Raw genomic sequence first — 26,992 nt, 5'->3', positions numbered from 1 at the left:
AATTTAGCTTTTAGAAGCACTGAGGTATCACACTTCCCAAATAGATGCTATTTTTCTTAATGTTTTGCAAGCACTGCAGAGATAGTGCAAGCAATGACTAAGCTCCATAACACCCACATAAAATGGAGGGAAAATGGGTTAACTAATATGTACATAAATGTATCCAACAAAAGCAACTGGCTGCCTGGGCTTTGGGCAATCTGTCAGAGATGAGGACTCCCTCCCACTGTCTTGTGATATTTAAGACTCTGTGTAATATTTATTGTTATTATTTTGTAGGAAAGGGTTTAATCTTATTTCTTATGTTTTTAGCCTATTTATTGTTCTCCAAGTTTGTCCTTCAGGGAGGAAGAAGAAATGTTTCAAAACACACTGAAAGACTATGGCTCATACCCACCTCATGTACACAAATTCAATATACAATACACCAGGAAAAAATACTGTTCCTAAGCAGATGAGCTCTCTTTTATCTGAAACAGAGTGAAAGACACCAGTTCTGACTCTAAATGTTCCACCAGGCAACAAACAAGTTCTGTAATGTGGCATATTAGCTAGAGTGTGCAGTGTTCTCTCTCTGCTGTTTTACCCAATTCTTAGTTGCATTTTGAAATAAACATCAGGGTTTGAACTTTGTCAGTATGGGTTAACAAAATCTTCCAATTAATTTTTAATTATTTTATTTTATTATACTGGTGAAGCAAACTGGTTTATTTCTCTTCCTCACTGGTGCCCGGCAGCAGATGGTTCAGAGAAGCTATTTCATTAAAATAACCTCACTAATTTCACATTCTGTTTACAACTTGCATATGGCAAGAGGAGCACCTCACCTCACAGACTTCCAGCATGCTGTGCAGGTCAAAATGAGGGCAGTGTGTTTTCATGGAATCTTATTCCTCCAGTCTCCATCACAACACCTAGGGCTCCTTTTTGCAACCCTTCAACAGTGATTCAGTGCAAGCAGTACTGACCTTTCCAGAGCTGAGCCTGCCTGGGGTCAGCCACAGTCTTGCCTGTGTGTCTGTCTGTCTTCTCCTGACATCAGCCTGGCTCTTGATCTTCTGCTTCCCAAAACAGCTACAGGAGGCACGAGGGATGGGGCTCCCCATGTGAGTGGTACAAGCACCAGAAATGCTAAAAATGCCTCTGACCTCCAGCTGCCTCAGGGCTTTCTGAAAGTTATGTCATGTTGCTTTGACTTCTCACAAAGAAGGTATTTTCAACATTGCTCCATTCATCACTCATTTTACAACATTCAAATAAACCAGGGGAGGACTCTTAACATTTGAGAATTCATTTAGAAATACACGACGTTCATCTATTTTATCTATGGAATCCTGAAATGCTGTAAAATTTGCCATTTTTTACACAGACACCCTCTGAAGATGTTCACTGCTGTGATTTTATTGAGCTTCCCACCAGCTTAGGACAATGTGTAAAAAGCTAACTTAGCTGGACAATCTACAAAATATTGCTTTGAAAATCATTATCATTCCTCTGCATTTTTAAATTATGGCACTACCTTATCCCAAGGACTTCTAATAGCCAGAATTCATGGTAATGTAATTGGTAATGTATTGGTAATGTGATGGTAATGTTTTTTACAAGGAAATTTATATATTTTTGTTACAAATTTTTATTTTAATTATAGATTTTAAATCATAGACAACACCCTTTGAAGTTATGGACATGATCAATTAAATTTACAGCATTAAAAAAACCTCAACAAAACAACAACAACAAAAAACCCACAAAAGGAGGAAAAGAGCTTTAATAGAAAACTCATATAACTGGCTTGAGATGAAGTAACTGAAATGCCAAAGAAAGGACAGAGTAACACTAGGACCCAGTTGATCCGTGCCTCACAGAAGTTAAAATGGGATCCCTTCTAAGGAGTTTTAAACTCACCTGATAAAATACCACATAGGAATTATGTATAAGGCAAATAACTGAAAAGATGGAAAAACTGTAAGCAGGGGAAAGGCAGAATTACCACCTTCACCATGGTTTTATTGCTGCAGTGGCACCCAGAGCCCCACAGGCAGTGAGGGCACAGAGACTGCAGGAGCCAACATTAACTCCTCATGGAGCCTCATCCTTTGTCCTCCCATAAAAACACTGACAAACTCCTCTGCACTCATTAAAAATCCCTCTCTGTTCATGCTCTTGGGACCTTATTCTGCAAATATGGTGCATTGAGAATTTGATGTTATTTGCATAATTCTAGAAAATTAACTATGAAGATGCTGAAAAATGGAAAACAAGCAAACCAAAGCAACACAGACATGCCACAGAGAGGTTCTCCTATCACTGGGTTGAAACCTTGAATTGGAAAAGCCCCTTTTGTGGGCAGTTGTGCTGCCCAGCAAGGCCACTTTCACTCCAGGTTCCCCAGCCCCTTGCTCTGATAAAGGGAGCAGTGCAATGGGTCAGGCTGGGGATGCCCCTCCTAGCAGGGCGTGCTGACAGACAGACAGACAGACACCTCGGTTCCCTGCTCAGGAACTCCACAGTCCCTCGGGAAGGCCATGCAGAAGGAAGAAAAGAAAGGCTCTCTGAGGATTGCTTACCCACACAGGACTCCCCGGCAGGAGAATAGCTTCCATTGTCATGGAAACCGCTTCTGCACTCACAGTGGTACCACCCCGGGAGGTTAACACAGCGTGAATGGCTGTGACACGCAATGATCCCCTCTGCACACTCATCAATATCTGCCTCAGAGAAAAACACAAGCCAGCCGGGAAATTAATAACCAACGCTGTAGGTTTGTTTTTTTTTTTTTAAATCTTATTGGTTCGGAGGTTTTTTTTAAAGATTTCCTTTAATAGATGGATCAAGCTTTATTACAGTTCCAAACAACAGACATTTAAAGCGTGACTCACAGAACAACAATAAAAAATAACAATAATACATCGTGTAATCTGTTACAGACAAGACATTCTTTTACACCATGATTTGCTGAAAATGCAAAGCAAACATGCAGATTTTTTGTTCCTTGTTTGTTTGTTTTTGTGTTGGGGATTTCTGTTTGCTTTTTTAACGCAGAAATTCCATTTGTCTGTGCATTTAAAGCACTGCAGAACAGGCTGTCCACTGAAAAGGCAGTTTCAGCAATATTCCTGCTTTACAAACTGCATGTGCCAGGACACTTTGGAAAGAAAAAGCATTTTTTTCAAGATTTGTGTTTCCAGCATTCAGCTGAGATATTGGCAGCTCTCTGGAACTGAAGGTGCTCAGACCACTTCACAAACACTGGTTAATCTCTTTTGTTTATGTGATCCAAATAAATACCCAGTACAAGTGTAACAGCGTGTGACAAACAGAAAAAGCAGTCCACATTTCAGCTGCAATAAAACATTTAGCTGGGAAAGAGTGAGGCAAATGACAGCAAGTCTATAGCAATGGAAAGATCCAGCATGATGAACAGCCTGCTGAGTTTCAATAAATGGGCAGTTTTCAGAAAGGGGTTTCTCAAATTTCTGTAACACGTTTAATAGAGACTTTGTAATTGCCAGTAACCTTGGCTAATCATGGCTGGCACCTGGCTGCTTCTCCCCTTTGAGCATTTTTCAGCACATTTTGTAGGGTTGTAATTAAAATTAGCAAATTAATTATATGCTAACCTTGTGGTAATTTACAAAGCCATTATATTTTCATTCCTCTATTCAGCTCAAGCTTTTTTTTTTTTTTTTTTTAATTTTGGACAGTTTTCAGCTGGGTAACTTATCAATTAAAAGGAGACTCAAATTATTCCCAAATAATTCCCACTTTCACCCACTGAGATTTTTTTTTTCTTGGCACACGAAAAATGTGCATAAAAACCCAAAAAAACTTGGTGAAAACAGGTTTGGAAACGACATTTAGCTCCACAAGCATTAAAGGACAAATGTCTCATGATCCTGATGCAAGACTGAGTTAAGGTGATTAACTAACCACAGAATGTAGCTTTTATCTCAATTTCCAAAACACATACACCAATATGGTTTCATGGACTGCACTGGAGCCATGTTGATGTACATGGAAATCGATCTGAATGAAGTATCCTTCAACACAATCCCATTTTCTTACATCTTACAAGCAATACCATAGAGAAGTTCGATTTTTCCTCATTTCAGTAACAATATTTATTCTTGTTGAAATATGGCTGAGAAACCTAAAAAATGCCATTTTCCAAGATTCCTGTTCGCCCTTGCTCAAGCATGAACCAAGTTATCTACATAACAGGATCATAAACACTATTTATTTCTAGCTTTATTCAGCTCCCATCTCACAAAAGAGTCAATTTTTAAATGCTTCAAGATCTGTCACTGCTGTCACCTTTTCTGTACTTTGTACCTTGTGGAAGCTAATTTTAGTGTTAAAACATTGCACGAATGTAGCTGTCCATCAACAGTGAGTGCTGCTTGCAAACTCAGACACTTCCAATTCATTACAGCAAATGGAATTTATAACCATGATCTTTTCACATGTCATGGCTGATGAAACAGGTTTAATCCTATTTGGAAAGTGAATGACTTTGCTACTGCAGGTCAATAGCAAATGAATCCCTCTTCTTACCTTCCTTTCTTTCCCAGTGTTGGATTGGAGAATGTTTCTGTTTAAAGACTGCTTTCTTGTGTCAGTCCTGTACTGGACTTCAATCTGTTCAATTTTACATTTTTAATTTACAAAATTAATAGAGGTTTCCTAAAGTTCATTTCTAAGCTTAAGCCCTTTCAAAAGCATATGATTTAGGCTCATGGCAAAGGACACTAACTGACTAGCAGTCTGCTTTTCAGAAAGCCTGTCTGCCAGGGAACCACAACTTTACTAGGCAGTGCTTTACTCAGTGGAAGAAGAGCCATTAGGTCAAAAACTAAAATAATACACAGAACTCCTTCAAGACCAGATGACTTTACTGTGGCAGTAGCATACCTGTAACAGCTTTTGTTCCCTGATGTGTAGGGAGACACTAAACAATTCTTTCAACCAGCAGAGCTAGGAAAAGAAGATTTGCTTTCAGTTTTACAGGCTCTTCCTTTTACTTCCTCCATCTCCTTAAGGCAGTGGAGCTATGCCAGCATTGTCCTACACAGGCTGGGGGCAATGGGCAAAGGACAAGAGAAGCTATATGGGCTTTTTGGGAAAATCTGCCCTGATGGACACCACTGATGTGGAAACAGCTAGGAAAAATCTCTTCAAGCTCTACTTCACCACCACCAAGGTTAAGCTCAGCACTCCTCCTTGCTCCTCAGCCCAGCCTTCTCCTGCATGCAGGTGCTGGATCCAGGCTGGGAGCATGGTGCAGGAAGGAGAATGGGGAATCAGTTCTCCCTCTGCTTCTGCAGCAGGCTAGGATTCCTTTGGGAGCACATCAGCAGCAGCACCATGTGATGGGACGTGCATGAAGAGCTGTATCAACAAGGAAAATCCTTAACAGCATCTCTGCTCATCCAACACATTCCTGTTCCTTGAAATGGTGCACATAAACACTTTTTAAAGGGTTGGAAATACCATGATGAGCTCTGCAAGCTTCTCCTATCATCCTTGTTTGCAGCATGTGTACAAACACGGGTCAGTGGGAATAGGAAAATACTGTGGATGTTTTAGAAATTGAGATTTATGATGCTCAGAGTACCAAGAGGAAAAAGCAAATAACAGCTTCATAAAATGGTGTGTCATACACCATGACATTATTTAGTTCAGTTAATAGGCCATTTCCAGCTGGACATCCTATGTCCTCAAAACACTTTTTTGGAGCATTTCTTCTGCACAGAGAAACGTTGATATAGATAAGAGACAGTTCAGGGAATAAGAATCAATCCACTTCATCATTGCTTTTCCATCTTTAGATTCTAGCACCATATTTGCATATTTGCCTCAGGATAAAAGTCTGGTTTGGTCTTTTGCTCTAGAATTTGAGTTAGACATACACACTATTTTTGTGTGTTTTGTGTGTGCAGATGCTTACCAGAATGTACTATATGTACTTTCTTCTTAAAGGTATGTTAAGCTGAAGTGAAATGAAAGTGCACAGTTCTGACCTGTGAGTGAGAACAGTGTAGAAATGATATTCTTTTTCAAAGGAGCACATTAAAACCCGATCAGAAATTCTGTCACTTCACACAGGCCAGAAGAAATAATTGGTGGGCATCTTTTGGCTGTGTTGCCATGCTGCAGGTGTTGCTTGCCCTCAGTGCTCCTGGCAGCAGGATGGGCAGTTTTGTCTGGGCTTTCTGCATGTCTGTATTAGTGTCTAGATAGTCTAAAACAGAATGCTTGTGAGAAACTGACAATTGAATGTTTCCTTGGGAAGTGGAATGTTCATAATCTTAATTTTCCTCTGCAGTCTCTGGCTAAATATCTGCACTACCTTTCCATTAAGGGTAGTATTTTTCATTTCTTGCTCTAAGACATGCTGCTTTTATCACCATGACACTGTTTTTGTAGTTTTTTTCATTCAAGCCTTGTTATAATATCCATGTAATATCCATCTCATACAAACCATCCTGTTGCCTGCTTTTACCCCACTCAGTCATTTGACTGCTATTAGGAGACAACTGTTAATGGATCTGGAAATACTCCACTATAGTGGCTCTGCAAATGCCCATAAATAGCACATTTTTGCACTGGAGAAAAAAGGCACCAGTTGCTTTCATATAAGCTCTTGCAAGATATTAATCTTGCCCTTTAAGGACAGGTCTGTAATTTTTACTTTTAGCAGCTTCTTGAATTATTCATATAGGTACTTATGCAGACAAGATAAATAGGATAATTTATCTCAAAATAAAATACAATGGCTTTGGAACCCTGTGAAAAAGTAAAATTAAAATAATTCAATCTTTTCTAATGCCCCACCACATTTAAGTCACTGTGTGATAATACTAAAAGGAAATACTGTTCAGTGTCATGTAACAGCCAGCAATCTACAGTTTCCATGAGACAGAAGAGCTCTATTGTAAAAGTGTCTATTCATCAAACCATTACTGTATACTTTTTCATGCAAAAAATATACATTATTTATCTTTAGTTTCCACTGACTAGGAGACCTATAAGCAGGAAAAGCGTGTACTAACAAGAAAGGATCACACAGGTCTCAAGCTTCCTGAATTAGAATTGTACCTTGAAAGCTGACTCCGTTGCTTCCAGAGCATTTCAGCTTTGTTTCCCACATCATAGCATTTTTCAACATAAAAACACCAGAAAAATGCACCCAGACAACTGAGGCATTAGCTATATTGAAAATACAGCCTCTTCTCATCTCCTACTCCAGCCTAAGCCTCACTTCCACAAGACAGAGATAGCAAGAAAGGGATGGCACTGACAGCACTATGCAAACAGTGTCCCTGCTGCACAGGGTTCATCCCACTAGTTTAAATAAACCCTGGAAGCAAAGACAACTGCTTTGGATGAGAACAGATGAAAAAAATCTCTTGCTCTCTAAAAATCTCCAACAAACCCTCCCATCTGCCTACCTCTTCAGTTTTACATAAACTTATATAAAAACTGAATTTTATCCTTTATTATTAACCCTTATATTTTTTATGTCATTAAATCTCTATATTAGCTTTGACAGTTCACTACAAGAGGGGTCTGCCTGTATTTTTAAACATATGCAAATGTTATATGCATAATACAAAGCACAAATACAACAGCAGCAGCCACCCTTAAAGTCTGCTAGATGTTCCCAGTCCAAGTAGGAGAGGCTAAAACACTCTGACACTGTCACAGGTTTGCAACCTAGTGTGCCTGGAATAGCAAGGATACAGCTGGAACTGCAATTTAGCTGTTGAACAAATGTAACTTAGAGAACACAGCTAACTCTGTAATTAAGTTACATTTGAACAATGACAGGTGGCTGTTGCTCAGCCTCATGGGGCCACTTCATTCTTGAGACAACAGAGATACTAAAAGCAGGAAGGACAGGAAAGGCATCTGTCTGAGAACTATCTGCTGGCATTTTTAATCATCACTTTTTAGTTTCACAGCTTTAGGTATCTCAGGTGATAAAGACTGCCCCCACCTCTGCCTGAAGCCAGCAGCAAGCTTTGGAATAACTGCTTAGGACATTTTTCCTTGACATTTAGCCTCCTTTTTAATTATGTTCATTTTAACTCATTAGGAGATTCTGGGCAAACAATTAACACCAAATAACATATTCCTCTCTCTTCAGTAGTCATGGCTGTTTTCACAGACTGATTTTAATTGCTTTATATTTATATTGGCCTTTGCAGCTCCTTCTCAGGCAGGAATAGTTTTCCCTGTATAAATGGTACAGGCTTTGGTCCATTTTCTATTTTGAGGATACAGTGGTAGACCATAAAATTTTTAATTTGTAAGATAATGAATGAAACTCACACTCATTAATAATCAAACCCACACAAACAATTTAATAGTACTATATGGCTTTCAGGGATGAAATGTGTGCTCACCATCCTTTATAATTAAAGAACAGCTGTAATATGCTTTATTGTGTAATTTTGGACTAGAATAAAGATTTTTAATCATTTGAAACTCACGTGCAAATTCAGAATGATGAGCTCACCGAGAATAAATGGAATTAAACCAATATCAGAATAATAACACAGAATAGTTGTACCAGCATTTTTTAAGATTAATTCTTTTAATATATAACATCGAATTTATTGAAATTCATTTTAGTACTTTATATACTTACACAGTCCAAGATGATGTCTTTATAATTTTAGTGCATCTCTCTCTCAAACCCTCATTCATTGATTTCCATGCTAAATATGCAGCGCACTTGGAGTATGCAACTGAAAGATCCTGGCTCATTCAAATAAATCTCACTTCACAAGACTGGAGTTGAAGGAATTTTTTTTGTTCTTATATCTAAAGGTTACTGGGTGATGTAAGACATAAGAAGTGGAACGAGACCACTCAGTAGAAAGCCTGGCAGGGTAAAGAACTGTTCCATATTTAGTATTGCATTTGAGTTTTCATTGCAAACGGGATTTTAATTACATTACACAAGTCAGAAAAAGACTGTCTTCACAATTAGTGGGTTAAGTTTCAACCTGAGGGAGAGAATTTCTATCAAATTTGAGGCTGATGGTCAAACTTCAGGACTTCAGAAGTTCAGCTCATTGCCTTCTATCACCTTGTACCTGCTGGCAGCATCCCACGGTTCTCCAGGAATGTCCTCTCTTACTCCTTTTGACACTATGCTGTTCCTGAACATCACAGAGCACTTTGTCAGGACTCCAGATTCAGTGGTTTTCTACCTAGCTAGGAACAGTGTGTGGTGTTCATGCTACAGTTACCCATGAAAATCAGTCTGGTAGCATTTCTGCAGAGAAACTGATCCACAGACCAATAGTGAATCAAAGACCACCATGATTTAATTTCTATAATATATATACCAATAACATATATTTATTGGTAGAGAGATATAATGTGCAATCAACAGGTGAGATAAGGCAGAGAGAGATACAAATACCTTTCCAAAGTTTTCTAAAGCCAAACTGTGAGAAACTTCTCCATTTTGTAATTCCAGTCCACTGTCCTGCCATTTAGGTCACCATTCTCTATTCCCTATAAAAATGTTCTCAAGAAACCAGGTAGAGGCAAGGCCAACGTTTGCTACCTTCATGATTTATGAATGTGAGCTTTATTTTTTAAGAATGTTCAGTATCTTCAGCTAATTCAATTAAATTGTGATGCTGGAGTTGTATCTGCAAATATTATATATAAGCAACTATTCAGAGTATTAGATATGCATACTAGAATAAAATGAAAACCAAGATCAATAGGAGAGGTCTGTTGTGTCAAGGAACTTGAAACAAAGCACACAGCAGGTATTCTTCTACACAGCCAGGATTATACAATTTTTTTTTAAGAAAGTTCAAACCCCTTCCTAAAGCAAACTACTTTCACATAGACAGCTGCTTTAAGCCTATTGAAAGAATAACTGCTGTAAATTCAGATTCATTGAATTTACAATGACTGGTAAAACCATACTAAAAACTTACTACAGATTGCACAATTACCTTTCAGAAAATCTGCATGGCAAAGTCCATTAAGTATCTCATAAAAAGACTAATATATCAATGAGAATAAAAAGTGCTTTTGGCGAGTGATTTTGGCATCCTGCAATTAAAGAGTTGTGCATTCTTTGCCAAGATCACAAAATTTAAGAATAATCACCTAAAGGGGACCGATGTTAAGACAAAAGAGCTGATGGGTGTCAAGCAGCTGGAACACAGCTTGGCACAAAAGGAACCGGAGGTCCTGGTAGACACCACGGTGAACACCAAGGTGAACATGAACCAGCAAGATGACTCTGCTGTGAAGAAGGTGGATGGTGCCTTCAGCTGCAATAAATCAAGTACTGCCAGCAGGGTGAGTGAAGTGCTGGACCCAGTTCTGACCTCCCAAGCACCACAGAGGGATAAAACAGCAGTGGAGAGACCACCCTTGGGACTGAGGGCGAGTGAGGGCTGGGGCATCTCTCACAGGAGGAAAGGCTGAGAGGGCTGGGCCGGGTTAGGCTGGAGAGTAGAAGGCTCAGAGGGATCCTACAGACACATAAGGGTACCCAAGGGGCCTGTTAGGCTGGAGAGGAGAAGGCTCAGAGGGATCCTACAGACACATAAGGGTACCCAAGGGGCCTGTTAGGCTGGAGAGGAGAAGGCTCAGAGGGATCCTACAGACACATCAATCCCCAAAGGGAGGGTGCCAAGAGGCGGGAGCCAGGCTCCTCTGAGCAGTGCCCAGTGACAGGAGCAGGGCCCACAGGCACAAAGTGAAACACAGTAGGGCCCATGTGGCGTCGTGTGTTTTAAAAGTATTTATATGAGTTTGGTTGTAAAGTTAGTTATCCCTTTTATAAGTTTAAAATACGGTTTGGTCCTTGGTTCCCCCCATGTAATCCCCTCACAATGGTTTCTCCCTAAGTTGTTTACCCCTTGTTTTCCCGCCAATGGCTTGTCTTTCAAGGTGACTGATCCCTTGATCCTTCCCTTTGTGCCCTTATAAGTTTCTTCCTCCCTCCTGGTGCTGCCCACTTCCCATGTCTATCATTGTAACCACCCCCCCCCCCCTTTCTTTCGAGAATTTTCCATGTCAATCATCCCTTACTCGATGTATGATTTGCCTCCAGAGCCTCTTCCCTCCCCTGTGTGATTCTCCTTGGTCCAGCTGTGTCCCGCGCTCCTCCCCTGAGCTTCGTTTATTGGTCACCTCGTGTCTCCTCCTATCACACCCACTCCCTTTATCAGTGCCTCCCCAAGTGTTGGGGAAGATGAAACAGGAAAGCCATATAAATATGGTTGTCTGGCAAAAGATTTTGAGAATATGGAAACTATAAGTGAGATTGAAATGAAAGCAAGCTTTGAGATCCCTCAGTTACTGAACAACTGGAAAACAATGGTGTGGCCAGCTGAAGGTGATCCCCTTTTGATGAACAACACCCTCTGCTTGCAGACAGGCCCAAGGGTCAGAGCAGACCCTACAGCTTGGCAGAAGGGCCCCAAAGAGGAGTTTTTAGGGTTTAAAATGTAACACAGGATGGTAATGTAATGACTCTTATAAGCTGTATGTAAATGCTATAGGATTTGTATCTTGTACTAGATTGGCTAGTGAGAATTAGAATATTCAACACAGAAGAAGATTTATTGTATTGTAACGAGAACCTTGCTCTCTTACCCCTTTTACTGTCTTATGCTTTTGCTCTCTTTCCCTTTTATGCTCTCACCCTCTCATCCTCTTTCCCCCTCTCTGGGCCCTGCTCTGAGCTGTGGCTGGCAGCTCCCAGCAGGGCCCTGCACCCAGGCCCTTTGCAATAATCCACAAGTTCCATGACCTGGCTGCAGAGATCTCTGCTCTCTGTCCGTCCTGACCGTCCTACCCCCGATGCTCCTGCACCCCAGCCCTTCCCCTCTGACACCCGTCCCTGGTCCCACCTGGGAAATAAAGTGCCTTGGCATCCACAAGAGTGTCACTCTCTCCTTCCTTCATCTTGGGATTTCCTAGCCATGCTCTGGCCTGTGCCACCCACGCCGCAGACGGCACCACTAGCCAGGGGTTTCCGAGGAGAACCCGGAGTGGCAGATCTTGTGGTCTCCTCCAGCCACACACCGGGAGCGGCCAGCTGGCGTTTGTCCCGCTCCCGTGGCCGCAGAGCAGGCTACAGGCCCGTGTGAGCATCAGGAAACACTCCTGCAGTGTGAGGCTGCCCAGGGAGGCTGTGCAGTCTCCATCCTTGGGGATACTCATCTGGCTCCAGGTGGCCGTAGCTGAGCAGTGGGGTTGGACAAAGTGACTCCCAAGAGGTCCCTCCCAGCCTCAGCCATTCCTCAGCCTCTGACTCTGCCTCAGAAGGAATGCTCACTTGAATGAAAACTGATGAACTGCACGGGCTGCAGGCTGCAGATTGTTTCATCAGAGCTACCAAAGATGAATGAAACCTCTTATAAAAGAGGACACTGACAAACAGCATTCTCCACCCAACTTAGCAACTGCCTGCAACCCAGTGCACTGCACAAAAGGAATCATTCAGGTGATACTGGCTCTATGTATAAAAGCTTCATGGATGAGCCTCAGCATTATTACCCAGTGCCATCAGACATCATGCACAATCTCTAGGTGCAATACATAAGCAATATATCACTCCATCTAGCACTTGAAATGCTAAGTTACAACATCAGTGATAGAAATAGTCTATTATCTTATCTAGAACATCCCATGACAGAGAATAGATGTTCCCTTCCATAAATTCTTTGGTTGATTTGCCTCAACCAATTTTAGAACAACTCACATGATGAGTCCTCCCCCACTTCATTGAGAAGATTATATTGCAGCCCAATAGTGCACAGTGGTAGGAAGTTCTTTTGATTAGTTTGAGCCCTTCTATAAATGAGTATATCAAAACAGCACTTGTAAAAAAATTTCACTGCTAACAGGAGGCAGCAGCTGATGAGAAAATAATAAAGAGCACATTTTCTTCACTGTGGCTGGGGTGGCTAAATGTCAGACATTCTCCTTAAAATTCCCATGTATACCATTGTGCCAAAGGGCACACGAAGCAAATCCAAATTACAGGTTTGGATTATAATAGTGTGCATACTCTATAGCACCCCTGAGAATTTAATAATAATGAGAAATAGTCTCAATTAGTTTTTTAAAATCTTGAACTGATTAACAGCTTCAGAAAAGCATTTTCATTCATACAGTAATAAATTCTCCCAAGGAAGCAAATCCCCAAACAATCAGTATAAAATGAGCTCTTGAAATCATAAGCAGAATAATGTAAAGCTCTCTGCATCCTTAATTAGGGATGAAAATGTTTCAGGAAGGGCTGATCAATAAAGTGCAAATGATAAAAATGCATACTTTTGGGAGAATGTGTGAACACAGTTTCACAAAAAGATGAAATTTGTGGTGGGTCTTCCACACAGGACACTGAACTGCAACTGCTCTCATCAAGGGAAGGAATATATATATTTATATATATATATTTCTGACAGTAAGAAGGGCGAAGAAAAAGACCCCATAGTGACGCCAAATAACAGAAGCCTGAAAGAGCTGCTGAAGAGAAATCAAGACTCTTGCAGCACTTTGCCTATCTCCTTGTGTTCATCATGCAAGTAAAAGACATTCTCTATTTTGGTCTGCTTGAACTTTCTCCAGCCCCAGCACCTTCCATCTTATTGTATTTGCAGGGTGCTCTGTGGCAGGAGGGAATGATTATCTGACTCTATGTTCTCAGATGGATAATTTATTATTTTATAAATTAGTATATTTTATAAAAAAAATAGTATATATTTTATGATATTGTATTATATTAAAGAATACTAAATTAAACTATACTAAAGAATACAGAAAGGATACTTACAGAAGGCTAAAAAGATAATAATGAAAACTCCTGACTCTCTTCAGAGCCCTGACACAGCTTGGCTGTAATTGGCCAATGACTGAAAACAACTCACATGAAACCAAACAGTCACCTGTTGGATAAACAATCTCCAAACACATGCCACATGAGCAAAACACAGGAGAAGCAAATGAGATAATTATTGTTTTCTTTTTTTCTCTGAGGCTTCTCAGCTTCCCAGAGAAAAATCTTGGACAAAGGAATTTTTCCAGAAAATATAAATGCCACACATTTGTTCCCCACCAGCCCCTGCAGTTCCATTTCCCCACGTTCCCAGCCCTGTCACACCACGGGCACAGTCACAAAAAGTGCTTTGGTGTCGTCAGCTCGATGCACAGCCCAGGAAGTTTGAGAAACACAGAAAAAATGTGTTAGAAACACTTAGAAAAAGTGTTCTTTCCCAGTTAAACCTGGGCAGGGCCATGCCACTGTAATATTTTCTGAAAAATCCTTTCACCAGGATTTCTTCTCCTGGGAAGCTGAGAAGCCTCAGAGAAAAATGCAAATAATAATAATCTGATTGCTTCTCCTTGTGTTTTGCTGCTTTGGAATGTGGTAGATGATTCTTTCATTGGTTCCATGTGAATTGTGTTTTCTTAATGACCAATCACAGCCAGCTGTGTCAGACTCTCTGGGGAGTCATGGGTTTTTATTATTCATTCCTTTCTAGCTTTCTGATGTCTCCTTTCTCTTTCTTCACTGATATGATTAATATAATATAATATAATATAATATAATATAATATAATATAATATAATATAATATAATATAATATAATATAATATAATATAATATAATATAATATAATATAAATCAGCCTTCTGAGAACAAGGAGTCAAATTCTCATCTCTCACCTCGTCCTGGGGACTCACAACACAACAGTGCCACATTGCACTTCACTACATAATCAGAGTCAACATGTTGCAAAAAAATCTACAAAAGTTTACTAAACCAACACAACATATCCACTGACACCTTCAGAAGCAAGGTGAGAATTCATCCCAGATGCTCAACTGTCCTGTGCATCCTCAGGAGTCAATGAGCTGAGACGGACTTTACAATGCCGACTGCTTAATGTCTTCTGTTTTCTTCTGCACCTCAAATCAGAATTTGTTCCAGTGTTAAACTTATTTGTTCTATACAATACATTTAAAAATGGTAAACATTTATATGTACTTCCAATCAAGCTAGAAAGATTTCCCCCAAGAAGACTCAAAATTCCAAAAGCCTTAGAATCCTTCTTAAGGTGAACTTCTTATTTCACATGCACTTCTAAACCTTATTAAGGGGAGTAAAGTATGTCACTGTCTGTAAAAGCACAATGTTGCATCCAATGTTTCTTCCACGTGAAGAACTCAGTCATTACTGTTACCCTTCTTTTTAAATAGTGTAATGAATATTTCCAAATAAATAAAAAGAGCATAAAATGTGCTTTTTGAAAACATATGCTTTCTCTTTCAATGTTAATTACAGATTGAATTTTTAACTTCACTAGACCATTAGTTGTGACTTTGATCAGACCCCAGTTCCCCCAGCCTGGGTGCTGCTTCAGACATCAATAATTCTAATTAAACCAACTCTGAGATATGACTACATCATTTCTCTAAGCAATTAAAAATGTGCAACTGAAATAAGTAGAAAATCTTAAAAGGAGAGCCAGTGAACTAATAAAATAATAATAATAATATTCCTAATAGTAATAATGTTACTGGTATTATACATTGCAATTCTACATTGTCCTTCCTCCTTGGATGTCAAAATACTTCTTAATAGCATAATACTTTGTTAGGAAAAGAAAAATGTAGAAAGCCTCTGTTTATTTGCCTATCTGAAAGGGGTTTAATTATTCATGATGAAGATACAGTCACTGCTTGCTGCATGAATAAGACCTCCACACACTAAAACCACACATTTATCCAAATTGATTTTGTGCCCTTCATTTCATTAAATTAACAAAGTTTTATTATACCTAAGTTGAATTCAATTGCTTTCATTAGCATTTCCAAAGGAAGGGCTTCCTCATAGCAGTTGTTTTTACAATTTGAAGACTACAATATAATTTACTCTCTTCAAATGCACTAACCTATAGAAGAAGTGTCCTCAAAAAAAGTATCTGCAAAAGCTGGAACGTAAGATTTTGCTGGACTAGGAGGATCACCTTGAACTTTGCAGGATCTCAAACAGCTACATGGGCTCAACATTAGTGCTTGAGGGCTTGGGGTGGCTGGAAAGACTCGATGAATCTGGCTAGATGAGTAAATTTGGGATTAGAAGCAACACCTACTTGGGGTCTAACACTGGTGCTACTACTCTCCCTGTGTTTGATTGTCACCATCATATTTTCTGAGGAATCCTCTTTGCCCAGGATTTCTCTCCTGGGAAGCCGAGAAGCCTCAGAGAAAAAGGAAAACAATATTATCTTATTTGCTTCTCCTGTGTTTTGCTGCTTTGGGATGTGGTTGGAGATTGTTTATCCAACATGTGAATTGTTTTAATGACCAATCAGTCAGGCTGTGTCGGGACTCTGGAAGAAGGAGTCCTGAGTTTTTCATTAGTATCTTGTTAAGCCTTCTGTCTGGATCCTTTCTCTATTATTTAGTACATTTTTAGTATAATATTCTTTAATATAATATAATATCATAAATTAGCCTTCTAAGAACATGGAGTCAGAGTCACCATTTCCTTCCTGCCACGGGGCACCCCAAAAATACCACATTCAATCTTAAAAAATTTCGCTCCATTTCTGTTTATCTGCAAACAAATATTTTTGATACTACAAAAACCTTTAGTAGCTCTTTGTACACACTTCAGACAGTATGTAGATGAAAGAATGAATACACAAAATGCCATCATTTCACAAAGAGATTTCATATATGGATATAAGTATATGCACAGTCTGTGTTTCAGAGCTTCATTATCAGTGAAATGAGGTTGATCTGCAGCACAGGGAATACCAAAACATAAAAAAAATCCCAGCTGTCCTATGCATATTTATGCATTTAGGAGCAAGATTAATTTCAAGGGGGAAAAAAGTCAGTGTAAACAGAGCACTTATCCTGTCCCTTTAGATTTCTGTCCTTAATTGCATCTTTCTTCAGAGACTGTGGTCTCCATCCTGCACATTAGATCCAGAGCAGAGACTGGGTGAGGTGAGCTACTCCAGACAGTGTGACAGCTGTGACTCATGTCATGAACAAGGACAACAGCAGGGGTGGCTCAGCCATGAGCCTCAGAGGATGTGAGCAAGGAAAGGGTCGTAAGGGAAACTGTTCCACTAGAAAATTCCACCTCAGCTAACAAATAGCAACAGACAGTGGAAATCACTCTTAGGGCCACATGAAACCACCTAATATGTCTAGTCTGTAAGATTTAAATCACTTGAGAGTCAGTAAAAAAGATGCTTACTGCCTGACAGTGACTTAGGACAACGGTGGCTCTAAAACAGATGAGCACCAAGTACCAGTAAAGCACGTGGCATGCAACTGGCAAGGAACCTGGGACCACCAAAGCAGAATATAAAACATCTGGCTTTCCAAAACAAGCTTTTCACAGATTGTGAAACACAGCAGAGAAGAGGCAAAATGAGAGATGTTCATTTTATTTGGTTCTTAACATGTGCCAACTTAGAAGTCCTATAGATTGTCATCCAAATTTATGAAATACAGTAAAAAAGATGCCTTTACTTATCCTTCAGTTATTGAACATATTACCCCAAAGCTCACCAGTCTTTTAGATGCATATCTTATTTTCTGTAATACCTAGTCAAAATATCAATTTTGTATTTTTCTTTAAGATGGGGTCATTTATTATACCCCTCTGGAAACTGTCTAAGTAAAACTACATTATTTTCCAGTAACTGAAAATTTGGTCTCTCACAGATTTTCAGTTTTAGGAATAATTTTAGTGCAAACCACATGATCAATGAAGAGCTGGGTTGCTTTCAGGCTATAATTCATCTAACACCTCCTTCAGATGCTTCCTTAGGAGAAGCATCACACATCAGAAACCCCCACTTCTCTCCACTCCCTGTAACAAGAGGTTTTGCTGACTACCTCAAGGCAGACAGCCATGATCTCTCTCATTAGAACAAGGTAAGAACAACTCTATCCAGCTGGCAAAGCACGAATCTACATGAGAAAGGCTCAGTGAACTGTGCCGAAAGGATCTGCAAATGTAAATTAGGTGTCAGAATCTGAGACTAATTCAGACTGGCTGGGGTGTCAGAGATCTCTGGACCAAGCTGCTTGCATCCAGCAGGGCTCATAGCGAGGGCAAATTGTCATCCTGATTTTTTAAGTTTTTCTAAGCCTTCTTGAAGGCTTTACATTCTTGTAACGAACTTTCTCACACACTTTCTGTAAATAACTTATTGTTTTGCATTCTTTTATAGAAGAAGAAAAATTTAATAACCTGTTGCTTTGTCCAGTGTCATTGGAGAGGTGGCACTGTCACCCTCCAATCCACTGTCACTTTTGGAAATCTATAAATGTTGGAGTCAGAAATTAAAAATTCTCTTTTCGCCTTGGAAGAGCAGTGTGTCCGCATTGTGTTATTTCATGTCCTGTAGTCCCATCAAACCAGAGCTGCTCACTCAGAGCTGGAGGAGTGGAAAACCACCCTGTTCCAGTTTGGATGTGTCCCCTGGAGGTGTCTTGCCCTCCTTGGCTGATGCACTTGTGCAGGAGCAGCAGGAACAAGTGCACAGAGCTCACCAGCTCAGAGGAGCAGCTCCAGACACCCATGGGAGGCACTTCCCAGAAAGCTGAACATAAATTTGAAGGGCTCATCTTCAGGGCATGGAGACAAGTAAGCTACTGGGGCTGTTTTGGCCTCTTTAATGGTCCAGTGGGAAACCTTGGACAGAGGAAAGAGTTTAAAAGCTATGAAAACAGTGCTTTAATGGAGATATATTTTACGGTAAGGCTGCTTTTTATTTTTCTTGTACCCATTTTTATATCTTCCTGCTTTCTTCCTTCCTTTTAATTTTCTGATATAGAGTAAAAAGTTCATGTGACAATATAAAGAAAAGTTAGCACAAGGAAGAGTATTCCATACACTCAGTAACACAAACTCTGCCATTTTACATACCATGCTTTGAGCTTTGTCCTAGGCTGGCTCTCTTTTGGTTGCTTTGACTATTCCAGAAAAGTACTCCTACCCTTTCAAAGTCAAACAACCCACACATGCTCTGCTGGCAAAACCTTGATCAAGTTTCTTGCCTTCTTGCACCTCCCAGTGATCATTCACCACCTCCTTTGAATTTTATTTTTTCCCACTAACACCTATGTAACAGAGTTTTTGGCCTAAGAACACATGGAACGTTCCTCCATTTCCAAGATGGGACTAGAATCTCCTGAACTACTTTAAGAGTTTTCATATTTTATAATCTTTTCCATCAAAGTTTAAATCTTTCCTTCATTTATATTGCTTTTAGTCAAAGGCATCTCTTTTAGCCCTGTTAGAATACTGAAAATATTAAATGAGGACTGGGTTTCCTAGGAAGAACTGAATATTTATGTCTTTATTTTTCAAGTTCACTATGATGCTTAAAAAATATTAAAAAAATAAAATTGCTTTCTCCATTAAAGGCCATCAAAATAATACACAGTGTACAAAGAAATCCCTTTTCCAATCTCTGCCAGCCCTGGAGCAATCTACAGCAGCTATTTCCTGACACATGGTTACACAGGCAAGGACAAAGAGAGGTGTCCTTGACCACAAACATTAGACTTACTTTAAAGATCAGAATTTTCCAGAGAGAAGTTTTCCAAGAACCTAACCCTGGCTGTGTCAATATCAGAGACCATCTTGTGGTGGAAACCAGTTCAGCTTCTGATTTCAAACTGCTGTGCATTCACCTCGACATAACAATTGCAAAGGTACCATTTTCCCTACTGCAATTCCCATCCTGATGTGGAGATACAGGATCACATTTGAACTCCATGGACAGCAGTTTCAGGAAGGACATGCAATCCCTTCCAAATATCTCATGTCAGAAAAAATAAATACAAAAAAATTCAGGATAGAAAACTTAATTCTGAATGAAAATTCCTTTTTTTTTTTTTTTTTTTTTTTTTTTTTACTATATCAAAGCATGTCCTGTTTGTTGCAAAGGTGCAGTTTGGCACTTGGATCAAAGCATCTCCTGGCTCTGTTGTATTAAAGCTGAAGTGTCAAACTGTTCCACTGCAACACTAATAAGAAATGCTTTGATGTACTTATATATATGTGTGTGTGTGTCGGTGTGTAAAGCATTTTAGTAATTACTTAGTAACCCATAATATTTTAAGAATAGTTCACCCAACTATAGTTTTTCATGATGATATGTCACTGAAGTTACCCCATCCATTACATGACTGTTACAAGATGGAAACAAACTCTAAAGCAACCTTTTGAAAAGCAGACAAAACCCCTCTGTTTCCTGTAGAGGGGTTTTTGGTGTGTCCATCAGAGAATGCTGTGCAGGGGAACAATGACAGGGCTCAAGAATATCACTCTGGTGCCTCTTGATTAAATTAGAGTTGAGGGACATGCTCATCCTGAGCCAAACACCAAGAAGACAAGAAATGGTGCCTTCTGATTAAATGAGAGTTGAGGGACGTGCTCATCCTGAGCCAAACACCAAGAAGACAAGAAATGGTGCCTTCTGATTAAATGAGGGTTGAGGGACGTGCTCATCCTGAGCCAAACACCAAGAAGACAAGAAATGGTGCTTTGAGAAGAGCTGGCCTGGAGCCTGCCATGAGATGCCCATCAGAACAAGTCCACAGAACGATCTACTACTCCTGGTAAATTGTGTCTCCACAGGTTAACATCAAATCCTACTGATCTCATTCCAAAACAAGTACTTCCAAAAGATGACAAAAACCAGGGATTCCCAATTCCCTCCCTGGAGAGCAGAGTCCTGGCTCTGTTCCCCAGCACCAAGAGCAGCTCCTGATCCCTCCCAGAGCACCGACTTCCTCCCAGCCCCTCCCAGCTCTGGGGGGCCATGAGCCTTCCCATCAGGGCTCTAGAACAGGGCACATGTTCAGCTCCACTGGGACGTGCAGAAAGGGAAATCAAAACTCTCAAATGAACATGGGTCAGCCTTGGATCTCTGGGGAGAACTGTGTCCCTGATTTTTTAAGTTTTTCTAAGCCTTCTGATGTTGACATTCTTGTAACGAACTTTCTCACGCACTTTCTGTAATAACTTATTGTTTTGCATTCTTTTATGGAGGAGGAGAAATTTGATGGACTGTTGGTTTGTCCAGTGTCATTGGAGACATGGCACTGTCACCCTCCAATCCACTGTCACTTTTGGAAATCTATAAATGTTGGAGTCAGAAATTTAAAAACTCTCCTTTTACCTTGAAAGAGCAGCGTTTCCACGTTGTGTTATTTCGTGTCCTATAGTGACAGAGAACAATTTCCAAATATGTTGTTCTGGGTTTGTGTGGCCAGGATTTGGAAGTGAGGGAGCTACAGGGGTGGCTTCTGTGAGAAGCTGCCAGAAACTTCCCCCATGTCCAGCAGAGTCCCTGGAGACTCCAAGATGGATGTGCCTGGATCCTCCTCTGATTTTATTAGCAATAAATTCAATTAATTTCTCTAATTCAAGCTTGTTGTACCTCTGCTGGTATCTGGTGAGTGATCTCTCCCTGTCTTTATCTCAGCTCATGACCCCTTCATTACATTTTCTCTCCCCTGTCCAGCTGTGGAGGGGAGCAAGAAAGAGGCTTTGTCTCAGCGGAGCTCTGTTGGTCAGAGCAGGTGCTGGTGACACCAGAGCTGTGGGTCCAACCCCTGTGTGAACCATGCCCTTGGGAGCTGGACCTGATGGACCTGGTGGGTGCCCTCCAGCTCAGAATGTTCTGTGAGCTGGTGGGTGCCTGGCATCCAGACAGGGTCAACCCAGTGCAGACAAATCTCTTTGCAATCTCACATTTTTGGCTGTAAAAAAGTTTAGAAAGTCAATTTCAGGCTTCAGATTAACAGTCTTGAAAATTTTATTAAAAAAAATTCCAATATCATAATATTGATATTGATAGTACTATTGATAATAACTCTCCTAATTTTTTTTAGTTCCGCTTCATAGTTCCAACACATGACTAGAGCTGAGGGAGAGCAGAGTCCATTCTTGTTTTAGCTCTACAGAGGACTCCCTCTGAAGCTGCTGAGAAACAAAGATCAAGGTGACAGTTTTTCCTTCTAACTTGAAACAGTTTGTACCATTTCCAAGAAAACTGAATAGACTTTCACATAAAATTATTCAGTTGGATTGCTCAGATACACATTATTGTTCTCATTATTCACTACCTTCTTATTTGTCTGCACCACCCTTTTTAGCAAAACACAATATAATTTTTCTTCTGATTTTAGACATCCCCTTTGCTTCTACAGCTCATAAAATTCTGCTTCTTGAACAGCATAATGCAATTACTTCATCTTTTTCTCTATTTCAGCATAGCTTATCTCTAAAGCTTGTGGTCTCCATTGATTTATAATTGCTTACCATTTACTATACTGATAGTCAGAGACAATTTACTGATACACATTAGCACAAGGACAGAAAAACAGTTGTCTATGTCAATAACTTATTGCAAACATATCTGAAGAATGTCAGAAAATAACTGATCTATATTCTGAAGCACTGGTTGTCAAATGCTGCTTCTGTTTACATTAAAAGGATTGATAAATCCTATTATCATCATTACCTTTTAAATAAAGGTATCTCATCATTACCTTTTAAAAATTTATTTTATGATGATTTTAAGCATTCATGTTTTCTTTTTTTATATTACTTCTTAACAGAGTATGCAGTCTTTGTGCAGACATAAAGGATTTTAATTAATTTTGGTTTCTTAAGATAATTTGGGCTGTTGCTACTTGTTACAGTTTCTCCAATTTGTACTATAATTTCATGGCTCAACACTGATATCTGTGCTAGTACCACTGTTAAACCATGAAAAGCCAACATGACAAGAAAGAAATATACACCAACAGCAATACTGACGATGAAATTTTAATATTCACATTCCTGAAGAACTTGTAGAAGTATTCTCAGATTCACAGGACAAAATACTACAAAACATACCAAAACTTACCTTTTGACACATAAACATTTTCTCTAAAAGTAAATTCCAACTTAGCTGCATCAAGAATTTGTCATTCACCCAACAGGTTATAGGTACTTGCTGCAATATACATTTCACAGACACAGAAAAATGAGCCTGGAGTGATGAGGGAAGCACCTCCAGTCACTTAAGTTAGTGGCCTAGTCAGGACTAAAATCTATATTCCATGGATTTATTTCCTGACAGTAGACATTAAATTACACCACGGCAGCAACACTTCGTAAATATGACAGTTTGGATCAAGCTTAATAATTAATATATGACTTGAAACTCTATTAAGCAGCCTGAACAAAATTTGTTATCCAGAAAAGACTGAGCAATTTCATAGATAGAAAAGAGAGTACCTTTCATTCCTGCTATTTGGTACTAAATTAAATGCCTTGTCTTTTCTAAATATAAGTAGCTTCCCATTTGCATTATAATTATACTGTGAAGCTTTCTGTGGATAATGAAGTAAGTTGAGGGAGCAGCATTTTGGCCCTTTAATCTCTTGGGAAGCAGAAAGATGGAAGCAAGGTGGCAGGAAAGAAAAAAGAGAGAATGAGAACAAATGGTGAGGTTACAAAAAGCATGTGTGAAATGATGATAACAGTTCAGACCAGCCCCAGAGAGCTGATAAAGACATATTTCCATGTATTAGCACTTCTAATAAATAACAAGTTTCAGCTCTGAAATGAACCTACTTGTAAAACTTGCTTTGAAGACTGTCCCATGTCTCACTGCTTCAGCTCCAACAAGCTATTCCATCCACACAGAAAGGACAATACTTCAGGGTAACTAGGAACACCCTCTTTTCCCAGCCCACTGGGTTTTGTCAACTTTTTAAAAATGAGAAAAAAGCAAAAAAGGAAAGCACTCTGGTGCTCGAGTCCTACAGTGGCTGTGCCACTGATGTGCTGGTAATGATGGACAGATTATTGGAATTTATATCCTGCAAAGACTATTTGGGGATGGGGATGGGGAGAGGAGCATCACTGTCAATCCTTGGGCAGGATGTGAGAGACAGGGAGGTGTAGCCACCCCTGGATTAAACATTTATTGCTCCTGGAGGCCAGGAGAGACGCCCCACCACCCTCCAAGGAATCTGTGTCCATCTTTATCACCTCGGGCTAACCAGTCTTTACTGGTTTCTGCAGAACACCAACATCAGCAGACCTCAAAAGAGACCCCCCCTCAAACCCTGCTCTGAGAGGAGGGGAGATGTGCCACACCTCCAGCACAGGGAGCCATCCTAAATCAAAAATTTGAGATTAAAAATATTAGTAGCCACTCTGCAAGCCACGTACAACCACAAGCAGAAATGCTCTGCCCAATGCCTCTGACCAAAAGCAGCAGCTACAGCTGGGTCCAGGGTGTGCTTCCAAGAGCCCAACTCCAGGGCAGGATTCTTGGAGCACTCCAGGTAGCTGGGGCTCAAAAAAGCTTATTTCAGAGTTTAGTTACAATGGCTTTAGCATTGTAAAAGCGCAGGGCTGGCTATCCCTGATAAGGCAGATAAATTGGATTCATACAGAAGCAGAACCTATGGCCTCTAGGACACTGTACATGTGAATGTAGGAGCATTCACAGACATGCAATTACAGAATTTAATGAGGGGCCACACAGTAGGACATCTACATTCTTCACAGCCCCATTACAAGTGACTACACTCCCTTGGAGATCCATGCTTTTCCAGCTATGCCATCTCACTATACTCACCAATAAAAACAGACTAACAACACCCTTAAAAGTTCATGGAAGCTTACTGATTAAAAGAAAAAGAGAACTGGGAAGGTAATTTCTTTAAACATTTGCCTTGGAGCTCATCTCGTATTTTTATCAAAGACATGAAAAAGGAGGCACAGCTTTGCTTAGTTAGACTGGTACAACTTTGGAAAGCACTGCCAATGCCAGGAAATACTGGAATTTCATTCTGAAATTCATTCTTGCCTAATAGAAACTGAATGAAAAGTAATGATATAATGTGCTTTGCGATTCTGCTCAAGAGCCTAGCAATAATAAGTATTTCTACTAAAAGTAGGGAAATTACCAGTGAGAAATTACTGGGGAGGATGAAGATCATGTTAATCAATCAGAGGACGACAGAATAAGGAAGATTAGCTTTGTTGAAAAAGGCAAAAGCTATCTAGAAGTTATCAACAGAAGCGTTTGTAACAACAACATAAAGCTATTAATGCCATGAAACAAGCTACAGTGATGCTTATCTCAATACAATTCTTCTTCAGCTCTGCTCAAGAATAAAAAAAAAAGGAAGAAGTGAAGAGAAGCACTAGGACATACAACAGTCTGTTTTATGAAATGTAGTGTTCCTCACTTATTTTGCCTGGCAAATTCAAAGCCAAGAGGAGTTGCTATTCCTTTATGTAAACTCATTAGGACAAGTAATAAAAAGGGTTTTTTTTTCATTTAAAAGAAGAATGACAAGTGTCAGAACACCAATACAAGTGAATATTAACTGTCAGGAGTAAGTCTTGAATAGAAATCAGTGGAGGACTCATAGCCATAAGAAAGCAATGTCTGAAATAGCATTTTAAACTGAGGAGCAAGATGGTAACTTTTTATTTTTAAAGAAATAGCTATTTTTAGGACAGATCTGACAAATCCACAAAGAGGACTATGTGACACAGTCTCCCATGGTAAGTGGGAGCTAAATTAGATCTGAAAGCTCCTTATGCAGCTATAAAATGCTAGGGACTTTCTTATTTTATTAATGATATTTGTTAATATGCAATAAAATTCTAAAGGAGACATCACTGTTTATTCTTCATGATATGAGATACCACATGGCAAATTGAGCCATTTTCCCTTTCCTGTCTAAACAAAACCTGCTGATTTCCATTGTAATTTTATTCTTTGTTATCAAATCCTGGCCATCAGGTACCAAGAACCCTTGCTTCTTGCCAGACCAGCCAAACAGCACTCTGAGCACAAACCATGGGCCTCCTTCAGACAGCAGGACTGAGGAAAGGAAAAATAATGATGATTTAACACATATTTTTCAAAAATGTTTGTTTCAAGTGCAACTTCTGCAATGCTGCTGGGAAAAGCCAGATCTAGCTGGATATAAACCTCATCTCCTCCTAGGAACTACCTTCTCCTTCACATAAGGCCCCATAGATCCTAAGAGCTAATTTAAAAACATTACAATTTCTTGTTCAAATGTGCAATTAAGAAGAGAAATGAAGATTGAGATTAGCAATGGCAGAAGATCTCTAAACTTTATATTACACAATTAACATTTTAAATAGAGTGGGTCAAAATAACTAGGCTTTTTAGTTGTTTGCAACATTGGAAAGTGAAGCAGCCATGCTTCAGGTCAAATAATGCTTCCTTTATTTTTTAGCATTATTTTAATGTTGTCAAGGGTTTGTAAAAGCTGTTTCACATGGAAAATGGGAAACATTTGCAGAGGTTTCCAATGCTGCTCCCAAGCTTACAAACAGATACAAAATCACACCAGACTCTTACATCTGGAATAGCCACACAGGAAATCTTGGTGTGCTGTCAATTACTCTCTCTATGTGTGCAGGGAGATTTATTCTCCTGGAAACAGCTCATTTAATCAGCAGTACCTCTGACTACTGAAATTAATGAAAGTTCAGGGCTCAGGGTTACAAATGATCATCTCACAATGCTCATTAAGAGGACTGCTGAGCAGCAGTGTCATACAGAAATATTCTGATTTATTTAGCAGAAAGTGGGTAAATAATGCAGGCCAATTTTCAAGAAATTAGTAGAGATGAAATAGAGTTGAGTCATTACGCTCAAGGCTGTTGTTCTACCTTGAACATTTTTGCTGGCCCAGCTCCCCTTCCCTGACCACCCTTGCCAGGAGAACCAAGCAGGAGAGAAAGAGCTGGAGCAGATCTCAGCCTGAGTGTGATGCCAGCATGAAGTCACAGCCATCATCACCTCGGGAGGAACAGACAACAGCCCTGTGTATCCTCTCCTGACATTCACATTCCTGAAGGTCTCGCCCACTGTGTTGTGTCCACCAAAAGCAG

General features: G+C 39.8%; 1 protein-coding gene across 2 annotated transcripts in view; it reads right to left on the bottom strand.

The window, feature by feature from the left end:
- NELL1 (neural EGFL like 1) overlaps positions 1-26,992 on the bottom strand; it is a 313,642-nt gene that overhangs the window by 16,954 nt on the left and 269,696 nt on the right. Inside the window, exon 16 of one of the 2 annotated variants that reach the window (XM_036383624.2) lies at positions 2,568-2,708. The exons of the other annotated variant lie outside the window; for it this stretch is intronic. Within the exon in view, the coding sequence (XP_036239517.1) occupies positions 2,568-2,708 (141 nt within the window). The remainder of the gene's footprint in view (positions 1-2,567; positions 2,709-26,992) is intronic. 2 annotated transcript variants of the gene reach the window in all.

Source organism: Molothrus ater, chromosome 6, assembly GCF_012460135.2.
Source record: "Molothrus ater isolate BHLD 08-10-18 breed brown headed cowbird chromosome 6, BPBGC_Mater_1.1, whole genome shotgun sequence".
Lineage (NCBI taxonomy): Eukaryota > Metazoa > Chordata > Aves > Passeriformes > Icteridae > Molothrus > Molothrus ater.
Note: the sequence above shows the minus strand (reverse complement) of the source record. Positions and strands in the feature narration are given on the sequence as shown.